This window comes from Solanum stenotomum, chromosome 12 (assembly GCF_019186545.1).
Source record: "Solanum stenotomum isolate F172 chromosome 12, ASM1918654v1, whole genome shotgun sequence".
NCBI classification, from domain to species: Eukaryota; Viridiplantae; Streptophyta; class Magnoliopsida; order Solanales; family Solanaceae; genus Solanum; species Solanum stenotomum.
In genome coordinates this window covers 5,512,381-5,534,754 of record NC_064293.1, presented here as the reverse complement: position 1 = coordinate 5,534,754, position 22,374 = coordinate 5,512,381, and the positions used below count along the sequence as shown (strand labels likewise).

Below are 22,374 nucleotides of genomic sequence, written 5' to 3'. Positions count from 1 at the left end.
AAGTCTTTGAGAGATTATCTCAACCCAGAGAATAATGTACATGAGCTTTTCAGTTATATATATATATATATATATATATTTGGGACTAGTATTGAGCATCGATATGGGGTAGGAGTTCATAAAACTCAATTCCCATAAACTACATAACCCGTGTATAATAGGATTATACCGACATTCAAAGGACTCTTCATTGCCTCAAGAAGACCCTTTTAATGGATCCATCATTTTAGTCACCTTCTATACTACAACTAGATATATGATAGCTCTACCAACGTGGATAAAATGTTGTATCATCACAAGGCTCATAGTGATGGTTGTTAGTTAAAAAACTTTCTGGTAAAGTAAAGAGTATTACACTACAACAAATGTGATATATTGCTACGAAATAATTAGCTACAATATAAAATTTGTCACTAATTGTTCATTTTTCGTGACGAAAGTTATATTTTGTATTTAAATACATGAGGAACATACTTTTAGTGACGAAACACAAATATTTGTAGCTAAGTTTTGTCCATTATAATTTCCTTCCAAAGGATAAGTTGGCGCCATTTATTGAGTACTATTAGCTACAAATCTAAATTTATCAGTGACACATTATTTTGTCACTAAATGAAGTAGTACCCAATATATGACAAATCATTTTTTATCCTAAAATTAATTAAATTTTGGACATAAAATAGTTTCGTCACAAAAATTATGTTGATACAATAGCAACGAATTATAAATCGTAGTTAATCATTGAAGAATTTAACCATAAAATTTATGTTTTAATTGTGACCTTATTTTTTGTCACTAATAATTTGACAATTAGTGACAATTATATCATTGTCTCTATTTAACCTACAATTTAGCCAAAATAATTTTTGTCACAAAAAAATAGAATTTTCAATTGACTACAACTTTAATTTCGTAGTTGATGAATAGTGTAATTATTGGCTACGAAAAATATAGGAAAAACTGCATATCTAAGCAAACATAGCTTGTATATCTACTCAACTAACCTATAGTTTTGAAAAGGAAAAACTACCTTATTAGATATACATCCATACCACATATACTTATTCTTCCAATACTTTCAAATAATTAGATATCTTACCACTAATTAAGAGTTTCCTACCATCTTTTGAGGAAGATATATACACCTATATATAGCGTTTCATCTACCAGATATACTAGAATAATAGTGAGTGAATCAAGCGAGATTGGAAGGGAGATACTCATGTATCCCAGATAAATAGGAGAGTGGCAAGTGAGATGGGAGGGAGACAAGCGGGATTCGTTTATGTATCCAAGATATATGTGAATCCACTTGGATACAGTGTATTTAGAACAAATTACACCAAATTGACCCAATGTATCCCAAGATCCATGTATATGGAAATATCTGGACGCACCAAAATCTTATAAGATTCGTAATATTATAAACTAGAGCGTATCTAAGTAATTAGCTCATAAACTAGTGAAATTTATGTAAGTTTTCCATTAAAATGAATAATATGTGAAGGTTCTAAACTTCATTTAATTTGAAGTATACATGTAATTAATGGCAAACAGTTTAACTACATATTTAAATAATACTGTTATAAACCATTAAATACATTCAATTTGTTATAAATAATTTTATCCTTGGATATTTATATAATTTTAAAAATCATATTTTGGTCGCAATGCAAAATGGTATTCTTTATCTATAAAAAGTAAATCATATTACTAATGTTTTAGTTGTCACAAATTAATTGTATTCAGTGATAAATCTAATTTATTCCAAAATAGCCTTCAATATTGATAGCATAATTATATTTTTAGCAAAAAATTAACTTAAATGTATCTAATTGAGACAACATAGAGAGACAAATTATTCGTCAGTAACACCATATAGAGAAACAAATTATTCATCACTAATACCATAAAGAGAGACAAATTATTCGTCATTAATATCGTATATACTATATCACAACTAATTTTCAGCCACAAAATTAATATCTTTTAGTGACGTAATAACACTCTTTTAACTACAAATTATGCGTAGCTTTAAAGACAATTTATATCGTCACTAATTAAATTTATAATTAGGGACAAATAAAATTTGTCAGTATTAAACATATTTTTAGTGACGATATGAGTTTCTAGCTACAAAATTTTACGTTTTTTAAGACGATCAAATTCGTCATAAATGCTACATATTTGGAGATGAATTTTATTTTTGTAGTTAATAGAATCTTTTTAGCGACAAAACACTAAATTGTCTTTGTAAACTTTTAGTGACCCACGTTTAGAGACGAAAGATTGACGAAATTTTTTTCGTCATAAATTTTTTTTTGTGACGAAATATTATCTTTAAGTGACAAAATAATTTGTCACTGATAATCAAACTTCTTGTAGTGTTATATATATTATGCTTATGCTTTACTTCAGTTGAGTTATATTTCATCCTCTCAGTTTAGTTATTATTTCACTCAGCCATATTATATACTCGTATATTCAATGTACTAATGTCATTCTAACTGCATCATTTTATGATGGAGTTATAGGCATTTAGGATCATCAACAAGCATTTCATTGAGATCACCCGGTCACTCATAGCTTTCGGAGGACACCAGTCTTTAGTTTAATTTTAGCAGTTGTTTAAGGTTGTTTTGGGTCTTGTCCCAACGCTTATCTTAAAATAATAAAGGCTTCACATATAGATAGTATTGAGAGTCTTTCAGTATTGCTATTGATATGTTTTGTTAAAGCTATAACTACTGTCATTCAGTATTTTCAGATAGTTTAATTGAGTACATTGACTTAATGATTTAATTCAGTTTGAAAGTCTATATCTACTTGAGTCAGTCTTCCACTATGTAGTCAGTCAGGTCAAGTGTTCACTTAGGGACCAACAATGGTTCTTGAGTGTTGCTCACGTCCAGGGTGTAAGCTTGGAGCGTGAAAAATATTTACCGATATTTATAAGCAGAATCAAAATTTCCAAGTAATTGACTTAATTATTTTCTAAGTCATAAGTAATGATAATCAAAGATGGTTTCTCCATCGAACTTTTTGATTGGTTAATTTGCAGGAAGCTAAATTACTTGAGACTTTTGTATAATCTCCATGAAAATTGTCAAGTAATTCACATTTTTCTGGTAATATGCATATTACATAAATGAATGGAATATCCAAATGCTACAACATATAGTCATTTATTCAATATACTAGCTACCTCCTTTCTTTATAACAATATATATTTCCATAAAATCAAAAATTCATACTTGTTGATTTCCATTTTCAATCTAAATGGAATAACAAATTCTAGACTCTGGATCTACTAGGTTCTATATATAGGTATTACCTTTTTATTTTACAAATGTTTTGCAACTTGCATTTCTAAGCTTTCAATCACATGCTCCAATTCAATAATCTCCTCAACAGATGAGATTTGTTGCTTGAAGTGGTGAATTCCAGATTCAATTTTATGTCCCATTTCCTCCAAACTTGCATGCATTTTCATGTTTTCCTCATGTGCATTCTTCCATTTCCTCTTCATTGATCGATAGCCATCAAGTGACCTCAACAATTGTTTAGAGAGTGCCTTATTTGTTTCTACCTTTATCTCTTGTTTTTCTTTACTACCTTCATGTAATCTTCCTACTAAACACTCATTTTTATCCTTTAATTCATTAATGAGATCCTCCATTTCATTGACTTCATGAACCTTTTTTGATAACTCCGATGCCATAATTTCTTTTTCCTTCCCTAAGCTCCAACACATGACTTCAAGTCTCTTTCTTGCTACCAAGCTTGCGTTTAGCTGCCTCTTTAATCCTTCTTTTTCATCGATCATTGCCTCATCCTGCTTTTTTTCCTTTCGAACATTATTAGTAAGCTTAACATCTGTGTAACACCGCCTTAGTTTAGATTCGGATGATCTCTTGTCACCAAACGATTGACATTTCTTAATTCGTGTCCTAACATTATCAAGAATTGTCATCATAGTTGCCACCCTCAACATTTTTAGGCCATCTGTGTTTTCTTTATTACAAGCATCTTTTTGGTCTTGAATTAACTTTAACAATAACTTAAAATTTGCTGCAACACCTAAAAGAATTAGCAATTGGAAAAAGAACAATGAGAAAATATGGTGATCAAATTATTAAAATTATGTCAATACTCTGCTTTATAGTTGATTACAAATAATTTAAATTCTTATAAATATATGTTGGTGATGCACATGTTTTCTTCTAATAAAATAAATGTCTTAGGTGTTAAACTCTTTTTTTCTTCTTCGTATTTATTATTTAAGAAAATTCTTATTCAGATGATGGAGGAGTAACTAAAGAAAAAAAAATATAACAAGCCAAACATAGAAAGAAAAATATAAATTAAGATAACCATCAAGAAAAAATATAAGAGAAAATATTACCTTCTAAAGAAGAATCATTATAGGATTGTTCAGACGTTGGAGAAGGAACTAAATCATGAAATGAATTTTCCTGAACACTATTCATGGTACAAAATGTCAATTCTATAAAGAAGCAAAGAAAATTTGAAAGATGATTATGAGGAAAATATTGAAATGAGAAGAAAGGTTATTCTTCTTAATTTTGTGTGTTTTCTTTTTGTGTTTTAATATTATTAGAGAGATCCAAAGAAGATAGGTTGCTTTGCAGACCTTCTCTTTGCTTCTCTCTTCCTTCTTTCTACCATTCGTACATGAGATTTGTTTTTTCTTTGTCTTTATTTTAGTTATTTTTTGTTGTTTTTTTAGCATTTTTCTTCTTTGTAATTCATTGGTGTTAGATCATCATCAAATGGTTGGCTTAGGAAAGTTATTGTTGTTAAATGTTTGGTAATTATTTAATGTATTCATTGACAGTTAGTTTTTTGATTTCATGTTACGTGAAGGTATTGACATATAATTTAAAAATAAACAAAAAAAATTGACATCTAAGTCACATATATAAAAAGTATCAACATTATCTTTTTTAAAGAGTATAGGTGAGAATCTCACATGTCTTTTCCAGTTCTTTGCTCTATATAAAAAATATTTTTTTATATCAAGTAGATCCATGAAATTAATATTATCAAGGAAATTATATAATTAAATTACTACTTCTAAAAATTACATGTTATTAGTGTACAACACTTATACTTTAGAATTAATTTCAGAAATTTACCTTTATATTTGCATTAATCTGTAATATTGTGTACGTTAATATTAACATGACTAGTCAAATAATGATAAATAATTGTGAAATTGAGAGAAAAAGGTAAATGTATACTTATATAAAAGTTGGATACATCAATAAACATATAAATTTTGCACGACTTTCACTTCGACACCTAAACTTAAAAATGTTCATATTGAACATTCAGTGTATTCAAAGTATATCCCATTAGACCCACATATTTGTATGAAAAAAGGTGTTGCTCACTTTTCTTAGGAAGCATTAATGAGTCTCAAATAATAGTTTATTTGTTTATTGGGAAAATTTATTATTTTCTCTATCACTAGTAATCACGAAGTCATAAAAGTTATAAGTAATTTTCTTAAAAATATCATATAAATTTAGAATATAAAAGATATTAAACTTTCATATACAGTAAAATCTCACTAAATTAATATAGTTAGGACCATGAAATATTAGTATTTTGTAGATGTATTATTTAATCGATAAATTGATATTTATTAATTTAAAGAATGTTTTGAGATTCAACCTTCTGATAATAGGATAATAAGAGCTTTCTAGATGAATTATTGCAAAACTTTTATCTTAGGATATTAGAAGGCTTATGAAGTGAGACAAAATGATCCATGAAAAATTAATGTTTTGGATGATATCAACATCGCAATGTCGGCTTGGACGACAAATTTAATGTTCAGCCAGAGACAATAACAAATTATTTTTGACACTTCAGTAAAATTTGTTTGAAGGATGAAATCTCAGAGAATTTGAATGAACCCACTTGTGAAAACATCAATTATGAACCTGAGGTCATGATTACTGAAATAAAATGGACGTCAATAACCTATTGGATTACCATGTGAAAATAATACATGTTTAGAGGTCCGGGACTTAGAAGAAATTGTGGATCTCATAAAAAAAATATTGATGATGAAGTTGAAGATGATACAATACCTTTGAAACCAATTACGCGTAAGGGAACACTTATCGGATCTAGAACTCTTTGAAATTTTATGGTGCAGTTTGAAAAGACAACATCAAAACTTTTGGAAGCAAAGAGAAAAGTTAGAGAAGAACTTCAATTATATTTAAAGTTTAACTGTAACACCTCGGTCTTAGAAAGTGTTAATTTTAGAAAGAACTAAATTAGAAATAGCCAATTTGAGATTTGTGCAAGTTAGTCTTCAATTATGAATTTTGGGTCAACTTCAAACGACCATAACTTTCAGTAGAGAATGAGTTAGGTGGCCCATGAGATATCAAACAAAAGATCTTTGAGTCCTCTTTCCAACGCCATCGAGTTTGCTAAATTCCGAGTTTGAATGAAGGAGATATGCCCGTTTGAGTACAACCTGTCTAGTTAAGAAATTTTGTCTATTTTAAGGAGGGGTATTTTGGTCTTTTCCTTACCCCCACTAGTCCCACACGTTTTTTCACCCAATTAGGGGTCAAAGCTAATTAAATTCAGTTTACGCTAAAGTCTAAAAACGTTTGGAAGGATAGGGCAAAGTTCAAGAAGAGTAAAGGGACAAAAGCTTCAAGCGTTCAAGATTTCTTGGGATCTTTGAGGAATGTTGTCAAGGGTTTGATCCTTTTGAGGTATGTAAGCTTTCATAGTGAAGGGTTTGTTCACCCTCACGTCAATCATGAGTTTCCAATTCCGAGTTCACCCATGAGATTGAGTATATTGAGTTCTTGATTGAGTTCTTTGAGGTTTTATTGCTTCATTCTTTAATATAAAGTGTTGATGAGATCTTAAGGTGAGAGTCGTACATTTGAGGATTGTTCTTGAGTAATTATTAGTAGGTCTTCATTTAATTGTGTTGGGTTTATGAATCTAAGGAAATTTTGAGGAAAACAATTTATTCTAGGTGGATTAGAACAAAAAATCGAAGAGGAAAAATTCATCGAATTTTCTGGGCAGGTCTGGGCGACGCGCCACTGATACACCGTGGGGGGGGGGNGGGGGGGGCTGGCGTTCCGCGCCTGTAGTGCACCATAAATGGTGTAATGAAGTTCAAGGGTTGGCGCCCCGTGCTAGGTTTTCCTTCCGCCGTTCCTTTTCCGTCGTTCGTCCCGTCAGAGTTCTTTTAAAACTTATCTTCACTCTATTCCTGATTATAACTATCCAAACTACGTCTAATCATTGTGAAATCCTATATATCCTAATCATAATTCTTTAATTCATATTTCAAATTCAAGATAGAGTTAAGAGTAAAGTTCGAGGGAGTTCTTTGAGTCGTTTTGAGAAGTCTTTTACAAACTTTTAAAACTTATTTTAGGACTTGAGTACTTGAGCATGAGGATGAGGAGAGTTGAGTTTATGTTTCCCAAATGAATATCAGGGAACTATATTCCCGAGTGGAAATGTTTATATTTAAAAAAGAGAGGAAACCTTGATTTCCAAGTCAGTTCATGCGGAATTTCTGAGCATAATCTCTTTTAAGAGAACCTTTTGAGTAATAATCTCAAAGTTTGAGGATGAGGAAATTTTTTAAACATATGAGCATGAGTTATATTATTGGGAGCAGTATTGAGCAAAATGGGGACGAGTTCAAACAACTCAAAGTCCTCATAAACCATGTATGCCAACATGGGTAAAGGGTCATACATTTTAAATGATTCCTTATTGATTTTTAAGAATAACTTAATGGATCCACTTAGTTGAGGATGTCTTATTATCTGGCAAGGTATAAGACAGTTCTGGCAGCGTGGGCGAGACGTTGTATCATCACATAGTTTATAGTGATGGTTGTCGATTAGATAATCTCCCAAATAAGAGTAAAAAGTTTACTATTGTATTTTATATACATTGAGTTATTATCTCTACTATTTTAAAAGCTTTCTTTATACTGCATCTTTATTATTGCTTTTATATTGAATTGAATTGAGTATTTCTGAGTTGAGTGTCCTTGAAGCTAAGTTGAGATGAGGTGAGTATGTTTTTCCCTTTTTATCAGTTCAAGCTTATGTCTGTGCTTTAGAGTTCCCCTTTCATGCTCGTACATTCAATGTACTGACGCCATTTGGCCTGCATCTTTTTATGATGCAGATATAGGTATTCAAGGTCATCAACAGGTACTCTGTTGATACCACTTGTTGTCCCAGTTAGCTTTGGTGAGCCTCCTTGCTTCCGGAGAGTTCCATATTTACTTTTAGTCTTGTTAGGATATCGTGGGTCTTGTCCCGACTTCCATCATAGTTATTAGAGGGTTCATAGACACTAGTGTTTTGAGAAGTCTTTTTCATTTTCAATTGTTAATGTTCAAGACATGAGTTGCCTCTTTTTGCTAGTTGAATGTTTTTCTAAATATTCTGAGTAATTTAATTTGAGACTTTTTGAGAAACCTTTACTTTTGAGTTCATCTACTGTTGAGTAAGTCTTCCGTTGAGTACTGAGCCAGGCCAAGGGTTCGCTTGGGGACCATCACTAGTTCTTGAGTGTCGGCCACATCTAGGGTGTAGGCTCGGGGCATGACAAATTTGGTATCAAAACACAGAGTTCAAGAGTCCTAGGGTGTCTATTAAGTCATGTCTATAGAGTCTTGGTTATTGGTGTGAAGCGCGTCATATCTATAATTAGGTAGATACAACATTTAGGAAATATCTCACTTTTTTCATACTCTTTTCGTGTGATAGAGTTTAACTATATGAAAGTTTCTTTCTAATTTGTGCTTACGCGTATCTTTCAGATCATGCCTCCACGAAGAGCTATTCAAGGTCGTCCTTCTAGGAGAAATGTTGATCCCCAGGATCAAGGGGTCCCTAATACACTAGAAGTGTAGCCCCAAGAAGAGGTCTCTAATTCTGAGTTCTGGGATGCCATCCAGATGTTGAGTGAAGTTGTGACCAACCAAGCCGGTCAACAGAGAGAGATTCGTCAGGATGTGGCTAATACATCCAGGATCCGTGAGTTCTTGAAGATGAACCTGCAAACTTCATCGGTTCAAGTATCATTGAGGATTCAAAAAACTTTGTGGAAGAGTTGTAGAAAGTATTTGAGGTGATGCATGTTGCAGATGCTGAGCATGTGGAGTTAGTTGCATTCCAATAGAAGAGTGTTGCTAGAATTTGGTTCAACCAATGAAAGACGAGTAGAGCTGAAAGAACACCAGTTGTGAGATGGGCTATGTTTGAAAGTGCTTTCATGTGGCGTTTCTTTTCCCACGAGATGAGAAAGGCAAAGGTAAGAGAATTCCCTTACTTTTAAGTAGGAGTCCATGAGTGCATGAGTACAACCTCAAGTTCACTCAAATGTCATGTTATGCTCCGGAGATGGTTGTTGATATAAGGAGCAGGATAAGTGTGTTTGTGGTTGGGTTGTCTCGTCTATCAATCAAAGAGGGTAAGGCTGCAATGTTGATAGTTGAAATGGATATATCAAGGCTTATGATCCAGGTGCAGCAGGTTGAGAAAGATAAGTTGACATATAGGGAAGAGTTCCACAACAAGAAGGCTAAGACAACAAATAATGAGTCTGAGCATCCGAAGGGTAATTGTAACGACCCTCAAAATAATGTAGGATGAAGTAGATCCTCACATGAGTTTTATGCATTAATAACTTGTTAAAATAATGAAGAATAGCCTTGTAAGTCAGTTTTAAAGAGTTTGGAAGTCAAATGTCAAGGGACGACCAAGACGTTCGGAAACTAGTCTTTTACGTATTGGTGTGTTCTAGTATGTTGGTCATGTTTTTATGTGTTGTTTGGAGTCTAAAATCAGAATGTTTTTAGGGTCAAAATATTCGGATACGACGCCCCGGGGGCCACCCTAAGGGTCCCTGAGGAGGACCCTAACCTTGGCCAAGGAAGCTGTCAAGGCAGCTTGAGATTGTGCTTAGAGGGAGCATGTCCGCGTCACAGACTAGCTCCACCAAGGGCCAAATGTTTGTTCCGCATCGGGGACGCTACTGTCTCGGATTTAATTTATGAAAAACTTGTGGGAACACCTCCGTGTCGTGAACTTGTTTCCTGACGAAATCTGCGAAAATAAAACTCAAGTTTGACTTGTTTAAAAGGTCCAACTAAGTGAGGGGGTAGTTTGGGTACTTTGGAGAATTATTATAAACGGTTATTCTACCTATTTTAGGGTATTTTAAGTTGGTTAAAACCCCTAAACCTAAAATTAGACCTCATTCTTAAAATTGACCCTTCCCTCTCAAAATAGATTCTCTCAAAAACTCCATTGAAGACCTTAATGAAGCTCAAGCTAGAAGATTGGTTTTCAACTGATTTCTTCTTCAATTTCATGGGTCATCAATAATTAAGGTATGGTGACTCTTGATTCTTGAATAACCTCTAATTCAAGGAGTTCTATCACAGATTTTCAAAAGTGATTCAAAGACCAAAATTCCCAATTTTCAATCTAAACATGGGTTCCTTGTCAAACGATTTTCTAAATCATTCTATTGATGAATCAATGTGGAATTAATGTTTTTAAGACAATTTTCAAAGGAATTTTAGAAGAACCCATGATCCCCCAAATTCTCAAAAATTGGCCTATGATGTGGGTCTTTGTGAATATGATCTCTATTGATGAAATTATGTTTAGATTAGATTGTATTGATGTTTCCTATGATTATCTATACTTATTCATGTTGAATTGTTGGTATATTGATGAGTTGAGGATTATGGCCTTATGGGCAAAGTTATGGGTTGATCCCTTTGTTTACGGAATTGTACTTAGACTATGTTTATGATATTGAATTACATTGTTGATTCCTATTACTATATATGTCAATTGATTATAAGTTGTTGAGGATTGATCCATGGTGATCATGGCTTGGAGAATTGGTAAGTTGACCTAACTTCTAGTCTATAGTATGAAAATTGATGTTGTGTGGTTTGATCCACTTATGGTGGAGGTGTTTACTTCTTGTCTATCTATGCATCTTGAGATCATGGCCTTGAAGGCAATAGATGTGAAGTGAATTGATGATTATGATGCCTATGTTTATAAAGTTGTGCTATGAAGGTTATGTATGAAATCCTCAATGCTAGCATGATGTTTAAAGTGTGTTGATGATGAGGAGTATAATGTGAATGATAATGTTAGGGATAAGGTGTGGTCTACATGATTGATTATGTTAAGTACTATTATGGAATGACCCCTACTTATATGACCCCTATATGAATGTTTGATCATATACATGTTAGCAGTACTTATTCAATGTTGAATGTGTCCTTGTCTCCTATGATGAAGTGTGGGTGTGTGGTCTAGAATCCCTAAGGGCTTTATATGTGAATTGCTCATGAATTGGGGACATTGTGAATGTGTTGTGACCCTTTAAGAGAAGAACACTCAATATCGATGTTGTTGCTAATATGTCGCTATGAGGACCAATATGCACACACACTCTACATGTATAGCTATGAATATGATGTGTTATGGTGTCTATTGAATGGTTAACTCTTATATGCACCCCTACATCTTATTATGCATGCAAAGTGTATGATTAGCAAAGTATGAATAAGTGTTGTATAAAGGTGTTTATGTGAAAGGCTTTCTCACATATGTACACACACATGAATGAATGAATAAGGTTTATGATAATCTAGTGAAAGTGAGTCTCTTGAAAGGTTTCCTCAATTGTACTCTAAACTAGACTATGGTATGATTATGTGAAAGGTCATTCTCACATAATGTAGGTTCTATGATGAAAGGTCATTCTCATCTTAGAAACCTTTGAGCTATATGATATGCGGGATTAAGTCCATAAAGCCTACTTTATGAACTAATGTTAAATAAAGGCTTAAAGATGTTTAAAAAGGGAGTTGGAGCTTAGCACCGAGTGAACATGAAAAATGAGAGTGGGGGCTTCGTGTTTAGCAAGTCCAGCTTTCCACAAAAGAACCTTCACGTTTAGCAAGTTTGGGTTCCCAACATAGATGTTGTCTCATGAGATGGAAACCTCCACGCTTAGTAAGTCAAGGTTTTCTAGTAGCAATCTCCTTGTTCCATAACTACGTGCACCCGTAGGTATTAGCTTAGTGGATCTACTAGATAGCTATTATGTATGTAGGTCCTACTTTGGCAAGTAGTACCCTCTCTTTTTGGTGTGGGAGTAGAACACCAGATTCCATGTAGCTCACATGGTCTATGTTGGTTATGGAAATGTCTCCCGAAAGTTAAGAAATGAACTAAGATAAGAATATGAACTCTAGTCATGATTTTGAAGAGTTGCTTAGTATAGGTAGGACTATAGACCCTACTTATGCATTGCACAAGTGTACTCTAAGGGAGGTTATGATTAGGCTCTTTATGTAATGAAAACTATGGTCTATGTATGTTAATATGAAAGCATGTTAAGGTTGACTTTACTTATGTCAAGACATGAAGTATGATTATGCATGTGAATTACACTTATGACTTCTTAATGGGTTTGCTTAGTATATATGGGGGTATGGGACTCCATGTGTACATTGCACAAGTGAGCTTGTGAAGGGGTTGTGAGGGTGGTTTATCTATGATATGAACTAAATGGGTTATGACTAATGATGTAGTAAAGGAATGAGTCCTTATATGATGCTATGAGATATTTTGGTCTTATGTCTTATGTTAAATGAAGATGTTATGACTTGTTGAACATGATGTGCCTAGTTTATGGTGGCTTCCTAGGAACACTTGGTATGAGTAGTATTATGGGATGCTACTTGCACATTGCACTAGTGTGACTTGGGGGTTGTCATAGGTGATGGTTCCTATGTGAAGACTATGTATTATGGTGTGCTTATCACTCTATGAATATATGCGGTTGGATTGATGAAGGCTATATGTAAGTTCACCTTTGGTAACCTTAAGGTGATACATTGCACCAAGTATTCCCTAAGGGTTGCTTGAGGAAAGGAGATAAGATAAAGAGAAAGGTAATGTATTGTATGCATTGAATGTGCCTAAAATGTTATAAGTGGTTCTATGTGCTATTATGAATGGTTTCCGTATGTATGATGATGTATGTGGTTTATACTGTGCCTATGTACTAAATGTTCTTAAAGTTTCTCTAAAAAGGCATGATGCATAGTTTCCAACTAAATGTCCTTTTAAAAGCATGTTTTGCATGGTTATCATACTTAGTGCATTCTTGTACTAACACCATTCTTCTTCATCTTTTTACACCAAGTGTAGGTGGTGGTGGCTAAAGGGCCTTTCGTAGAAGTGATGAGCTTGGCTTACTATTTCCAAGTTTGAGTGTGTCCTTAAAGATTCAAGGACCTTTATGTTAAAGAGTTTCCTTAAGTTCTATGTACTAGATAGTAGTTTCTTTTGTATTGTAAGGGTTGTGTCCCTCTTGTGTTGTAGTCATGTTTTAAGATGGCTACCTTGAGACGTAGTACTCCATTTTTTGTATTAAAGGTTTAAGGAGGTGACTTTTATGTCTTGTGTTATATTATAGAAAAGTTTTAAATTTTTCACTATTTTTCTATGATAAATGCTATGACGAATGCTAAGGGCTTGTATAAGACCACTGAGAGGTCGAATATGCCGGTAACGACTAAATCACTCATCTTTTCAACAAAAGCCAAATTGTACCTGCTCCATCATCTGCTAGTGAACCTGCACCAAAGAACAAAGGTGAGTTTAGGAATCAGAATTCGTAGAACTTCAGAGCTCAACTTGCTCAATCTCAAGGAGTCTAGCACAAGGAACCAACTAGACCCCTACATGTGGTAAGTGTGGTAGGAGCATGTCATGATGGCTCCATGGGTTGTTTCAAGTATGGTCAAACAGGTCACTTCATGAGAGCGTTCCCTAAGAACAGACAAGGTAATGGTAATGGGGGAAGTAGAGCCCAATCTTCTTCAGCAACTCCGGCAGACAGAGTTGCACCTAGAGAAGCTACTTTAGGGACAGACGGAGGAGCAAACCATTTGTATGCTATCACCAATCGCCAAGAGCAAGAGATTTCACCTGATGTTATCACTGGTAGGATCAAAGTCTTTACTTTTTATGTATACGCATTGCTTGATCCATATACAAGTCTATCTTTTGTGACTCCATATATTGCTATGAGATTTGATATCCTTCGAGAGCAACTTCTTGAGCCTTTCAGTGTTTCCACACCTGTTGGTGTGTCTATTCTAGCTGAGAGAGTTTATTGTGATTGTGTCATCTCTGTCAATCATAAGGACACCATGGCTGACTTAGTCGAGTTAGACATGGTTAACTTTGATTTTATTATAAGTATGGACTGACTTCATGTTTGTTATGCCTCAGTTGATTGTAGAACTCGAGTAGTTAAGTTCCAGTTTCCTAATGAGACAGTTATAGAGTGGATGAGTAGTTCAACAGTGCCTAAGGGTCGCTCCAATTCATATTTTAAGGCCAAAAAGTTGGTTTCCAAGGGGTGCATCTATCACTTAGTTCGAGTTAATGAATCTACTGTTGAGACACCTCCTATTCAGTTAGTTCTGAGTGAGTTTCCAGAGGTCTTTCCAGATGATGTTCTCGGAGTCCTTCCTTCCTGGGAAATTGACTTCGGCATAGATATTCTTCCTAATACTCGACGTATCTCTATTCCTCCATATAGAATGGCTCCAGTTGAGTTGAAAGAGTTAAAAAAGTAGTTGAAAGATTTACTTGATAAGGGTTTTATTCGACATAGTGTCTCACTTTGGGGCACTCCAGTGTTGTTTGTGAGAAAGAAAAATGGTTCTCTTAAAATGTGTATTGACTACCGAATAAGTATCCACTTTCGAGAATTGATGATCTTTTCAATCAACATCAGGGTGCCACTTGTTTTTCTAAGATAGACCTCAGATTTGGCTATCATTAGTTGAGGATAAGAGAGAGTGATATTCCCAAGACAATATTCAGGACCCGTTATGGTCATTATGAGTTTCTTGTTATGTCTTTTGGCTTGACTAATTATCCTACAACGTTCATGGATTTTATGAACAGAGTATTTAAGCCATATCTTGACATTTTTGTTATTGTATTTATTGATGACATTTTGATTTATTCGAGGAATGAGGAGGACCATGCTAGTCATCTCAGAGTAGTTATCCAAACTCTCAAAGATCAGGAGTTGTATGCCAAATTTTCCAAGTGTGAGTTTTGGCTTGAGTAAGTGGCATTGTTAGGTCACATTGTATCTAGTGAAGGGATATGAGTTGACACTCAAAAGATTGAGGTAGTGCAGAACTGGCCTAGACCCACATCTCTGACTAATATAAGGAGTTTCTTAGAATTGGCTGGTTATTATAGAAGGTTTTTCGAGGGATATTTATCTATTTTTTCCCCGTTGACCAAGTTGACTCAGAAAATAGTTAAGTTTCAATGGTCTGAGGGTTGTGAGAAAAGCTTTCAAGAATTGAAAACATAGTTGACTATTGCCCCAGTGTTGACCTTACCAGAGGGTACACAAGGCTTTGTTGTGTACTGTGATGCGTCTAGGGTTGGAATTGGTTGTGTTTTGATGCAGAATGGCAAGGTTATAGCCTATTCTTCTAGATAGCTTAAGATTCTCGAGAAGAATTACCCAACAAATGACCTAGAGTTAACTGTTGTAGTATTCTCTTTGCAAATATGGTGTCACTATCTCTATGGTGTTCATGTAGATGTGTTCACCGATCACAATAGTATTGAGTATGTTTTCAGTCAGAAAGAGCTTAATCTCAAAAAAAGGAGGTCGTTGGAGTTACTCAAGGATTATGACATGAGTATTCTATATCACCAAGGTAAGGCCTAATGTTGTTGCTGATGCTTTGAGCAGGTTGTCTATGGGAAGTATTGCTCATGTTGAGGAAGGCAAAAAAGAATTAGCCAAAGATGTGCACAAACTTGCACGATTGGGAGTCCGATTGTTGGATTCCAATGAAGGTGGAATGGTTGTGATGAATGGGGCTGAATCATCACTAGTGTCTGAAGTGATAGAGAAACAAGATCAAGACCCTGTTTTGCTTGAATTGAAGGCAAATGTTCATAAGCAGAAAGTGATGACTTTTGAATAAAGGGGAGATGGTATGTTGAGGTATCAAAGTAGATTGTGTGTACCAAAGGTGGATGAACTTCAAGAGAGGATCATAGAGGATGCCCATAGCTCCTGATATTCGATCCATCCTGTTCCACAAAGATGTACTGCGACTTGAGAGAAGTATATTGGTGGAGTAGCATGAAGAGTTCTATTGCAGAGTTCGTTGCTAAGTGCCCAAATTACCAACAAGTCAAGGTAGAGCACCAAAGGCCCGGTGGTATAGCTCAGAACATAGATATTCCAGAATGAAATCGGGAGATGATCAACATGGCTTTTATCACTGGTTTGCCGTGATCTCGCATGCAACATGATTCAATTTGGGTGATTGTAGATTGGATGACTAAATCAGCCTATTTCTTACCGGTAAATACAACTTTTTCAGCAAAAAATTATGCCAGATTATATATTTAAGATATAGTCAGATTTCATGGAGTTCCCATGTCCATCATTTCATATAGAGGTGCACAATTCACCGCACAATTTTGGAAGTCTTTTCAGAAAGGTCTGGGTTTGAAGGTAAACCTTAGTACTGCCTTCCATCCTCTGACTGATGGTCAAGCAGAGTGTACGATTTAGACCTTAGAGGATATATTGAAGGCGTGTGTGATCGATTTCAAGGGTAATTGGGATGATCACTTACCTCTAATAGAGTTTGCTTACAATAACACTTATCTCTCTAGTATCCAGATGGCTCCTTATGAGGCTCTTTATGGGAGAAGATGTAGATATCCTATTGGATGGTTTGAGGTTGGTGAAGCTGGGTTTATAGGGCCATGCTTAGTTCATCAAGCTATGGAGAAAGTGAAGATCATTCAAGAAAGGTTGAAAACAACGTAAAGTCGTCAGATGATGTTAGGTGAAGAGATTTGGAGTTTGAGTTGGATGATTGGGTGTACTTAAAGGTTTCACCCATGAAGGGTGTTATGAGATTCGGTAAGAAGGGAAAACACTGTCCCCGGTATATTGGTACTTACAAGATATTCAAGAGAATTGACAATGTAGCTTATGAGTTGGAGCTACCACTAGAGCTAGTAACAGTCCATCTGGTGTTTTACATTTCAATGTTGAAGAAGTGTATGGGCGATCCTTAACGCATTAAACATACTGAGGATATTGGTATTAAGGACAACCTATCTTATGAGGAGATACCCGTTGAGATACTTGATCGTTAGGTTCGCAAGTTGAGAACAACATCAGTCAAGGTCTTATGGAGGAATCAGTTTGTTGAGGAAGCTATTGGGAGGATGAGGAAGATATGAAGAAGAGATATTCACATCTCTTTTCTTCCGGAGAAATTCCAAACCAAGGTAATGAGTTTTTTTTAAAACATTCCTTAAATTGATATGATATGTTGTGTTAAATTGCATGTTGGGTGTTTGAGTTGGGTGTTAGATGTTCCTACCACCAGTTCTATTTAGAGCGATCTCATTCGAGGACTAATGTTCCCAAGGGGGAGATATTGTAACACCTCGGTCTTAGAAAGGGATAATTTTAGAAAGAACTAAATTAGAAATAGCCAAGTTGAGATTTGTGCAAGTTAGTCTTCAATTGTGAGTTTTGGGTCAACTTCAAATGACCATAACTTTCAGTACAAGATGAGTTAGGTGCCCATGAAATATCAAATGAAATATCTAGTAACATTCCCTTGAGATGTTACTGCGGATTTTGCTTGGGTATAATCTTTCCCGATTTGAGTCCTTTTTCCAACGCCACCTAGTTTGCTAAATTCCAAGTTCGGATGAAGGAGGTATGTCTGTTTGAGTACAATATGTTTATTTAAGAAATTTCATCCGTTTTAAGGAGGGGTATTTTGGTATTTCCTTACTCCCACTAGCCCCACACATTTTTTTCACCCAATTAGGGGTCAAAGCTGATTAAAGTCAGTTTACGCTAAAGTCTAAAAACGTTTGGAAGGTTAGGGGAAAGTTCAAGAGGAGGAAAGGGAGAAAAGCTTCAAGCGTTCAAGATTTCTTGCAATTTTTGAGGAATTTCGCCAAGGATTTGATCCTTTCAAGGTATGTAAGTTTTGATAGTGATAGGTTTGTTCACCCTCACGCCAATTATGAGTTTCTAATTCTGAGTTCACCCATACGATTGAGTATATTGAGTTCTTTGAGGTTTTGTTACTTCATTCTTTAATATGGAGTTTTGATGAGTTCTTGAGGTGAGAGTTACACGTTTGAGGATTGTTCTTGAGGAATTTTGAGTAGGTTTACGTTGACTTGTGTAGGGTTTACTAATCCAAGGAAATTTTGAGGAAAACAATCGATTCTAGGTGGATTAGAACCAAAAATCGAAGAGGAAAAATTCATCGGGTTTTTTGGGTAGGGCTTGGGGCGACGTGCCATTAATGCACCAGAAGGCTGGTTCGCAGAGCCAGGAACGTGCCAGGGTCGCCTGGCCTCGTTCCTTTTCCGTCGTTTGACCCGTCTGAGTTCTTCTAAAACCATATCTGTAACACATCGGATTCAAAAAAAAAGGTAAATTTTTCAGATTTTAAGAATCTAATGCCAGTTCTTACGGTGCCATCCACGGCTCGTGGAACGAACCACGGACCGTAGGTGATTTCTGTGGTTATCCAGATAGTTTTCCCACAAAAAGTTCTAGATCCACGGACCGTCGATGGACCCAAGGTCCATGGACGAGGTCCATCGATTAAGGCCTCAAATTTTTGTTTCTGGTGCCAGACGACGGACTAACAAGATGGACCGTTGGTTGAACCACGGTCCGTTGGTCGTCACCATCGTTGATGTCGACAGTTTAATTGTTAGGGGCTTTTAGGTCTTTTCCTAATTAATTTATCTTAATACTATATAGTTTTGCCCTTCACCTAAAGAACTATATAAGTGTTTTAATCCCCAAATTTCCCCAATTGAAATCATTCTCTCAAATTTACAAAAGAAGAACAAGTCTTCCTCTCAAAATATTTCTCTCTCTAGAAAGCTTGAAGAAGAAGGGATCAACCTTTTCAAGTCAATTCTCCAATTCCTCCATTGAAGTCAAGCAATTGGCATTAAGATATAATAGTTTTTATTTATGGGTCCCTTTCCTTCATGGAGTTCCTAAATTCTCCAATTTACAAAGATAGAATTCCCTAATTGAGTTAGGTTTTCTTCCATGTCATGGGTTCCTTTGATTATTGATTTAATTGATTGATTTATGATCTTTCATGCATGAAATGAGTTAATCTCGTGTTTTATGATGATCCCCCCATGAACCCATGTAATTCCCATGTTTTTCCAAGTTATGACCATATGATGTGATTTTTGGATTATGAAAGAAGATTTTTATGAAATTAAGCATGTTCTCGTGAAACTTAGCTTGGTTCGAGAGAACTAGTTGAGGTGTATTTGCATATGTTTGAGAGAAATGGTGGATAATTGTGATTCCAAGGCATATATGGTTATATCCATGATTGAGTTGCATGAGATTGAGTTACAATGGATCGTTTGAGTGTGAATTAGCTCCCCATTCCCTAATTTCCCTTGATTCCTTGAGTGAAAAGATCTTTGCCCCCATCTTTAATTGTTACTAAAATCATCTTCTTATTATATATTTGTATTTTTCTTTTACATTCAAACTAGTAGCTTGTAACCTTTTAGCTTCTCAATTATCGATATATTGTTCCTTGTGGGATTCGACCCGGCCTCATAAGTTGGGTTATTAGATTGCTAATGATTGCTTACTTGTTCAATCATTTTGAAAGTAATTCGAGCGTTATCAATATGCACCAAAGGTCCTTCTAGATAAAATCGACGTTTTGGAGCTAACAAAATTGTCAAAATTACATTATGAAGTTGTCTACCTAAAGTTATGACCGAAGTCAACTGTTAAAGTTTCAAAAGTTCCAAAATGTGAAAATTCACATAAAATCTAAACGAACGACCAGGTGACCGAGATGTTAGTCCAGTAAGTCATAAATGACTTGGGGTTGCTATAGGAAAGATTTAACAGTGGAAAGAATGCAATAAAGAGGAAATAACATAGAGGGTCATTTCAATTTCTCAACCAAATTGAATGCATGACACTTTATTCTTTCAAATTAAAAATGATAATCTCAAATCAATGATATTTACTTGGAGTTGGTTAGTATTGTTAAAACATCGACCATTCGATGAGTTTAACTCTCGATTCCAAGTTATAAGCTCTTTTCTTAGGTTTTACACCTTTTAACTCAACCAACTTAAATCTATGACATGTTTTAATGTTTGCAACCATAATAAATCAATTACTATAAAGAACCAATAAGGTATATAATCACAATACAAGTTTTAGTCTAAACACCTTTAATTTAGGTCAAGTTTTCATGGATTCCACAACTCTTGGTTGTGGAGTTTAGTTACTCGTGGTAAGTGAAGTAATGTATGCAATTGCATTCATTGAATAAGAACTTACTTACAAAAGTTAAGGCAATCACACAAGCTTTGATTTCAAAAATCAAGTAAACTCTGAATAAACTTCCATTATTCACACAAGCTTTAATGTTTGCAACCATTATAAATCAATTAATACGAAGAACCAATAAGGTATATAATCACAATACAAGTTTTAGTCTGTAAACACCTTTACTTTAGGTCAAGTTGTCATGGATTCCACAACCCTTGGTTGTAGAGTTTAGCTAGTCGTGATAATTGAAGTAAAGTATGCAATTGCATTCATTGAATAAGAACTTACTTAAAAAAGTTAAGCCAATCACACAAGCTTTGATCATTTCAAAAATCAAGTAAACTCTGAATAAACTTCCATTCAAGCATACAATGTTCTTCACTAAAACCAAGATAATAAATAAACCCCGAAAAATGCTATTTATATTCCTAGGAAATTTGATATTTAAAATAATAAAGTTGGTCCACCGAAGTCCGCTCTACGGTTTGTCTAATGGCCCGTCATAGGTGTGACAGTCTATCAGTGACACTACATTCCTTTATTAGTAGATTTGTTGGAAAATACTTAGCAGCGGTCTACTTGACGGCCCATCATAGATGTGATGGTCCGTTGGGTGGACCGTCAAATGCCTCTTTTTGTTGATGCCACTATTTTTATCCAATGATGAGCCTAACGGCCCATCAAAAATACGATGGTCCGTCAGTTCTCTCGCCAGAATCTCTTTAGTCAAGATTTAGCTCCATTTTGGTTTTTTTCTATTTTGCGTGATTTCCTATCTAACATAGTAGAAGGACATTAAACGACACTAATGTTGCTTAAGAACTAGCACTTTTTCATAGTAAAAAGCGTTAAGTATGTCGTCCAATGCCGACATATCCATAAAATGTCTTGACGCAGAAACTAAAAAGAATTGTTACGTCAATGGATCATCTTTTCGTGAGAAAAATGGGGCACGACATCTAATATTGGATATTAATAACTTATTTGACCAGCTACATGATGCGGTAGTATTTTCAAAGATAGATTTGTGATCACCTACCACCAATTGAGAATTAGGATAGCAAACATTCCATAGAATACTTTTAGCACTTGTTACAGCTACTACGAATTCCTAGTTATGTCTTTTAATTCGAAAAATACATCAATAATATTTATGAATTTTCTGAACTGTATGTTCAAGCCCTATTTAGACTCATTTGTGATAGTGATCATAGATCACATCCTACTCTACTCGATGATTAGGAAGCAATATGAGTAGAATTTGAGAGTTGTGCTTCAAACTTTGCTGGGTCAACAATTGTATAGCAAGTTCTCTAAGAGAAAGTTCTGGCTTGAGTCTATGAAAGTCTTGGGGCACGTGATATCCATGAATGGGGATTTTTTTTTTCTTTTGGGCGAGGTGCACGTATTGTTAGCCTGTATGAGGAGTTCTTTGGCTGCCAAATATATATTATAAGACCTATAATTTACCCATTCCACTTCCTTCCATTTCCCTTTCTCATCCAGTTTAAACCTTTTTTCTATTTTTCCTTTCTCCTCGCAACATTTCCTTGCATTTTTTCTACTTGTTAACTTTAAAATAATTTTATTTTTGTTTGATATTTTATTTTTTTAATTTTTTATTTGATATCTAGTACCTGCGATTGCAAACTCTTGCCTCGTGATTTCAAGAGTCAACCTGGTTGACTTCATTAGAAATCATAGTTGACTTCATTAGAAATCACAATCCTCTTTCTCCTATTGCCAATCCCTTTAGGTTTATTTTTTTTATTATCACGATGCATTATCTAATGATTACGATGATGTTATAAAAACCAATAGATTATACACATTCAACTCTGAATCTCT

The 22,374-nt window shown here is 34.8% G+C and overlaps 1 protein-coding gene across 1 annotated transcript; it reads right to left on the bottom strand.

Annotated features, from left to right (window-relative positions):
- Nucleotides 1-3,343: 3,343 nt before the first annotated feature.
- LOC125846768 (uncharacterized) lies at nucleotides 3,344-4,490 on the bottom strand. The gene is made up of 2 exons (XM_049526363.1): nucleotides 4,406-4,490; nucleotides 3,344-4,080 (listed from the first exon to the last, which is right to left on the bottom strand). Exons 1-2 carry the CDS (start codon nucleotides 4,488-4,490, stop codon nucleotides 3,344-3,346), a joined length of 822 nt encoding a protein of 273 aa, XP_049382320.1.
- Nucleotides 4,491-22,374: the final 17,884 nt, after the last annotated feature.

Excerpts from the sequence above, each read along its gene's own strand:
- LOC125846768 (XM_049526363.1), bottom strand. The coding sequence starts at position 4,490 with ATGAATAGTGTTCAGGAAAATTCATTTCATGATTTAGTTCCTTCTCCA. Across the intron at positions 4,081-4,405 it reads TAATGATTCTTCTTTAGAAG|GTGTTGCAGCAAATTTTAAG; the intron begins GTAATATTTTCT and ends TAATTCTTTTAG.